Source organism: Myxine glutinosa, chromosome 12, assembly GCF_964187855.1.
Source record: "Myxine glutinosa chromosome 12, kmMyxGlut1.1, whole genome shotgun sequence".
Lineage (NCBI taxonomy): Eukaryota > Metazoa > Chordata > Myxini > Myxiniformes > Myxinidae > Myxine > Myxine glutinosa.
The window spans coordinates 45,303,001-45,309,903 of NC_136272.1; the positions used below are offsets into that span (position 1 = coordinate 45,303,001).

At 43.5% G+C, this 6,903-nt stretch overlaps 1 protein-coding gene across 1 annotated transcript in view; it reads left to right on the plus strand.

The window, feature by feature from the left end:
• LOC137437241 (potassium channel subfamily K member 10-like) overlaps positions 1–2,291 on the plus strand; it is a 41,895-nt gene extending 39,604 nt beyond the window's left edge. The window contains exon 4 of the mRNA XM_078766368.1: positions 2,068–2,291. Within this exon, the coding sequence (XP_078622494.1) occupies positions 2,068–2,291 (224 nt within the window). The remainder of the gene's footprint in view (positions 1–2,067) is intronic.
• Positions 2,292–6,903: the final 4,612 nt, after the last annotated feature.

A 6,903-nucleotide genomic window follows, 5' to 3' on the forward strand; every position in this document is an offset into this window, starting at 1 on the left:
AACCGTCATTCAAGAGAAACTAGAAGTGGTTGACGCTTGGTCCAGAGGGAATTAATCTAGGGGATTGTGTGAAATTTTGTTGCTTTATTTTTAAGTGATGACTGTGCCCGGGGGGAACTGATGAGTTGGTGGGGGGTGAGTTATCTGGTTTGTTTATCCAAGTTGGCCGGCAAAGAAAGTTTTCGCTGGGTTCAAACTTTCTTTCTTGAAGGGGGGGAGTGTTACATATTTATGTGAATGTATGTGAATTACTATTCAGGTCTTTGCTTATCAATGTGTAGTCGATTAAGGGTTGTTGTGATTAAAGGGTCAGGAGCCCTTCTGAGAAAAAGGAGACCGGAAACGGAAGAAGAAAAGACACGAGGTCCGGGAGAAGCGACGATTCTTCTTCTTCCTCGCCCAGCTCCGACGAGAGTTGGGATCGATATTGAGCAGCGTGGAAAAGCTGCGTTCCCAAGCCCGTCTGGCGAGAGGAGTTACCGGGACGTGTAACTCCCCTTTTGACACGTCAAGTTGCCGTGGGGCCGTGCACAGACCCAGCGTCCGGCACAGTTCGCCGCACCGTCTACAAGGACGCGTACGGGTCACACTTTGGGGCCTCGCGCGCATTGCAAGTGGCGCTTGCTTTGCCCGCTTTGCTTGGCCAGGAGGTGTGCGCTGCAGCCATGGTTCCCGGTACGGTACGTGCCCGGTGGAAGCACGTCCGCCCGGGGTTCGTTCAACCGCCCGTGTGCGGCGAAGCCGACCATAACCTTGTTCAGGAGGGGCCCAGAGACATTGTGAGGGACAGAGACCAAAGGGGTCGTGAGTACCCAAGGGGTCGGGAGTGGGGAAAGGGGACACACATATATAAGATGGCCATCTTAATCATCTCGGGGATTGATTGTTGATTGTGGATTGTTGATGGTTGTTGATTGTTGATTCCTTGGGGGAATATATTATTGATTACTCGGAATCCTTGGTGTGGGGTTTCTTATGGACTGGAATTCATCTTGATTGCGTTATGAAAGCGTATAAATCATATATCTTTCTGGCGGGGTGCCTCCCACGGTCCGGGGGTCACCGAGACCAGGTAGTTACCGGGAGGATCACGTAACAGTGAAAGGACAAGTCTCGGTTTGTGTGTATATGCATGTTCTAACGACGGCCGCTGTTAGCCAATTGTATTAACAGGAAATGGTACAAACAAACTCCTCTCGTCCACGGACATTTCTCGTGTTCGTATATTTCCATGAGTCCGATTTTTATTCAAGAACACAAAAATTATGGTTAACCATCCTGAAATTGCCGCTCTTTCATCTAAATGCTGAAAATTATGTTTAAAAGGCAATTTGAATTACAAATTTCAGCAAAAAGTCCTGTACTGCTCAACTCCGCTTTGCACTTCAAAAACATGATAATAAATTAATCTACTTTATTTATCACAAAAAACTACAGAATCACATCTGATTAACTATAATACCAATTAACTTGTATAATAGTCTGAAAGTGACTTATTTTCCATATTCAGGTCTTCAACTGTGGTGGCTCACGAGATAAGTCACCACAAAGTTATCTCTCTGTCCGAAGTGCATTTTGTTTTGAGACTGGCCTACTGCATATATTTTAGCCTGCTCTTGTGCAGGTAACTTTGGGAACTTCAACATCAGATTACATCTTTCGACAGAAACACGACATATTTGTCATGATAGGACATGTTATTGTCCTCGTGCAGCCAGCCTAAACCTAATGCTGACTTCACAATAACATGATAGGACATGTTATTGTCCTAGTGCGAGTTTGTTGACATTGGTGAAGACAGCTGGCCAGCTCTTGGTGGACGCCAACAATCATGCTTTGCTCACGGTGTTCAGACCTCCACAATGAAGGAATGTGACCTCATAAACGTACCTATCACCTCACATAGGATGTTGATCCCATGGTTTATAAAACACAGGCGAAACAAAGTTTTTACTCCATTAGGAGTATGTCAAAATGATTATGTTGAGCATGTGTGTCATCATGTCCTCATCATGCATGTCCTCATCAAATCTCCTCAATTGTCATCCCGATCCTGCCCCTTGCCAGGGTTCGGGAACATTGCGCCCAGCACCAAATGGGGACGCATATTTTGCATCATCTACGCTCTGCTCGGCATCCCCCTCTTCGGCTTCCTTCTCGCTGGTGTGGGTGATCAGCTCGGCACCGTCTTTGGGAAAATTGTTCACCGCACACAGAAGGCTATCGTGGTTTGTTTGATACCATCATATTTAACGGAAGGGCTAATGCTAATGCTCAGCATCACATCTTGACACTGCAGCTTGTCCACGATGGAGGTCTTTTAGCATGGCACGTGCTTATCTGAATTCCAGGAATTTAATTGAAGGAGACTAGCAACGGTACCTGCCCTATGGGTGGGGCTTCAATTGTGAGGCCCAAATAAAAAGGCAAAATATCAGAAATTGAAGGCTTTTTTAATTTAAACGATTCATATAAACATCCGTTAAATCACATCACATGCAAATCATCAAAATCTAAACAGTATTTGTAGAATTTCAATTTTTAAAAACCACATCACTGTTCATATCGCTAAATATTATTCCATCGTATGTTAAGCCCAGTTAAAATTTCTTAAAATAGGCCCTAAGCTAGCACATCGTATAGTTACTTCCTTAAGCTTCTTGTGACATTTATTGTATGTAGGTATTGGGGAGGACTGTCTGCTCTTCTCTTTTACCAAGTCTTACCAGGTAGGGCAAAGGGGGGCATTAAGCTCCAGGGGGCATGAGGCTTCACTACATTGTAAATGCATTATATTTACCTTCAAGATTTACAATGTAGTGGAGCCTAATGCCCCCTGGAGCTTAATGCCCCCCTTTGCCTTACAGTACCTACTACCCCTACCTACTACCAACTACCTAACCTACTTATGCCATAGTGATGGGTAAAATAGTGGCAAGAGGCTTTGGCTTTTCCGGCTCATTGCGGCTTTGCAGTAGGGTACTAGTATTCCATCGTGTTTCAAATTTGGGCAATGGGCTCTCCAATATTCGATGTGTTCACGTAACGTAACGGTTTGAATTACGTAATGTAACGTTTGTGACGATGTTTTCATTGTGACGATGTTGTGACGATGTTTGTGTTCACGGTAGTGTTTGATGTGACGGTGTGAACGTAATTTCGCAATGTTTTTCGTTTTTATTTTCGTAATCGTTTAATGAACGTTTAATGAGCGAAAGAATGAGCGTAATGATCATTAAATGAATTAATGAATGTAATGAATAATTCGATGCGAAGTGAAAGACGCCTCAGAGCTGTCACATTCACAATCGCTATGTCGTATGTTGTCCCCATACTTGTTTCCTTCATTGTAAAAACTACCAAGTCAACAGTTAAAAGGATTTTGAGCCGATAGGTGTTACGGCCTTGGCAAGATCGATGGAGACAGCGATCTGTTAGCGTGTACACCGCCCAAATAGCTATGTGGAATTCTCTCGTGTAGAGATTAAACCCACGTCGTTTAAACTTTGGCCGAAGTCATTATTTACTTTTAATGATGTTTATATACGAATCAAAAAGAAGATAATTGGTTTTGGGTCGTCCTTTCCGCATATCTCGTGGGATTGCGAGTTGGAGAGATGACCGTGATGGCGGGGAAGGGGTTGGCATTCTCTTAAGCAGAGATTCAACCCATGTCCTTATAAAAGGTCTTTGTCCGAGGTCAACGAGTCCGATCGGTGCAGCTGTGCAGCGATCGGTGCAGCCGTTTGTGCGGCACCTGGGAAAATAACGTTATGCGGGAGTCCATACCTGAAAATTCTGGAGGCCAAAGCTGAAATTGGAAAAACAATATAGCCTATTTTACTCAATGAGATCCCAGAATTATCCACCCAAAATATCGTTGCGATCGGTTCAGCCATTTTTGCGGTACTTTTGAACGGACAGACAGACAGACAGACAGACGGACGGACATTTGGTGAATTATAGTGAGATGAGACAAAGAGAACAATCCAAAAATAAAACATCCAATCATATGCTTGCTTGATGGCCTAAAGTCATTTACATGAGGGAGATTTCAGCAGGACAAGAAGGACGTTGAACCTGCACATTTCAACATGTGACTCATACACAGACTTTTTAAACACAACATCAAGGCACATGAAACAGTGAGATGACAGAGGGACAAAAAGGCAATAAACTGACAGTGTGGCAGTGCCCAGTGGGGCAACAGTTGGACGCAATAAGCAATGGGATAAACAAACATCTGAAGAGGAAAGGACGATGGGAAGAAAAACAGTAAACTGAAAGTTAAAGGGTTTGTTTTGGGTGAGTTAATGGGGTAGAAAATATCATGGGTATAGAGATCGGGAATAACATGAGATGGTGGTGCATCATCTGCTTGAAACCCTGGAGGGAAGAGAGGGATTGAACCGTCTCCGGAAGGCGGTTCTATAAATGGAAGAACAGAGGAATAAAATATTGGAGGTGTGCAGGAAGCTTGAATTACAGAAGTTTGCCTGGGAGGTGGTAACTGGAAGAAAGTGTGCAATCTGGAGTTTCTGGAGAGAGTCAGAGGTCTGACAGCGCAAGGGAGTTAGAACAGAGGAGAGGCCGTTAAAACCAACCAGTACATCGACCTGTCTGTGATGTCAGAGTAAACAGACCTGGTGCTTCGGCCACATTGTGGGAGATTCCAATAATGTTGAAATCTTTAGATTCCACAGAATCCATGAGGAGAGACAAATGTGATGCTGGGAACTTTGACCAACATCCGTGATTTGTGGTTCAACATGCTAGATACAGCAGTAATTTGTGAATTCAAATAGTCCTTTCTAAGAACAGAGTTGTCTATTTGTTTTATTTGTTGTTTTATTCACAATATAAACAAACCTCATTAACATAAGCGACTAGAGCGAAGTCGATGACGCGCCATCACAAATCATCACACTGTCCACATAAAGCAAAGTTGAAAAATGGCAAAACGTTCCACGGTGGTCACTTCCACCAAGAATGACCCAATGTCAAATTTTGAAAAATAAAACTGGAGGGATATTATGATTGGCTCTGTCTGTCTGTCTGTCTGTCTGTAATCAGCTCTGTCCATCACGCTATCTCCTCCTAAACGGTTGTGCAGAAATTTACCAAAATTGGTAGTTATGATCACCTCATGGCAAGAAGGTGAAAGAGCAGTATCATTTTTGGGCCAAACCCATGGGGCAGGGTCAGGGGACACATGAAGGTCAAATAGCAAAAAATGCAATTATGGGCACATTTTATAAATTTTTAAATGAAACTTTGTGTATGCAATCAACATTAGGGGACACATGAAATATGTAACGTTTTTTGGATTTAAACCCCGATTCATGCCTCATGGCATGGGGACTTAAGGTCACTGTGGTGTAAGCGAGGAAAAAAAAATTGCTATGGTAGGTGGAGTCAAGCGACATATGTGGGTGCAGCTGTCCAACTAATGGATGAACATTTAAAAAATCGACCCCCAACAAGAAACCCAACAACAACAGCAATGCGAAGCTCTTGTAGACCTGCGACATGTCGCAGGTAAGAAAATTCATGTTTACCGCCGATGATGCGGCGTCTTATACACTACCTTATTTAACACATTCTATCAGTTATTCGTGCTTGTTGTTTGTGTCCTTTATGACATCCTTAAAAACACTACGTTTCCTGTTTGGAATGATTTTCAATTTTGTTTTACTGCCAGACAGGCAGACAGTATAAATAATTATCTCACTCCTCTCTGTGCATGTGAGACCGGGACAAATTCGGAGCCAAAGTACTGATAAACTACAACTTTGTTTTCTGATTCATGTTCCGATTCGTATTCAAAACCAATCTTCTTCCCTCATGATGTACCAAAGTTTGTTCACAGCATGAGAAAAATCGGGATCTAAGGGGGTGTACAGCATTTACACAGGGGGGGATTGGAGGGGAATGACTGTACCACAATTGGTTTAAAATACCATGGCACTGCTTAAAATACCATTAGTCAGTGTAGTATACTGCTTTATTCTACCAGGTGAGCGTGCAGGGGTATCGCCCCTATTTTTCTTTATAGCGTCTTGTTACCCTCTTCCCCGTTTACTTTACAAATAAATCCTTTTAAAAGCTAAGGAAATGTGTTTCAGCCATCTATCTGTTTCCATGTGCGATTGCCACCATTATTTCGGCCCAATTTAATGCTCTTTGGAGAACAGTAAAGTTTGAATCAATTAATTGAACGCAGTGCAATAAAAGATCGTTCGGTCCATCTTCCGAGTCTAACTCGGCACTGAGATTCCTGTTTTTATGGGAGCATCAGACGTGAAAGTATATATACTGTAACGAATTTGAGAAGTGTAACGGTTTTGAGAAGTGTAACAATTTTGGAGAAAGTGTAACGAATGTGAAAAGTATGGTTTTGTTGTGTGTAACACCCTCGTAATGTAAATAATGGTCGCAGCCGTCCTCCTAGTTAATTCCATGAAACTTACACACAGGCCACGATATATCTTTTTAAATAGTTTATTTCCTTATTCTATGTAGGCTAAATATGTGTTTCCCACTAGATTGACTCTGCATTGCATCAAACGAAATAAAGCGTAGGCCCCTCCGATGATCCATGGCAGCTCAAGTGCCAGGGATTCCCCCACTTGAGCTTTCACAGCAAACGTTTATTGCAGTACTGAACTGCTGTGCAACGTGACGGCGCAGTACCTGCAGCTGCTGACCGGTTTTCGCCATTTGCGGCCATTACGAACAAGGGGAGTGGCTAGAGAAGACGGGTCGCCCCCCTCGTCATAGGGGGGAGGAGTAAGGCGGCCCCGCTCATCCAACCCAGAACAAGGGGTTTGGCTAAGAGAGGGCGGAGCGGGAACCCCCGAGAAAGTGCGCGAAGGTTCGGTGAGGAAACCAATATAAGTCGCC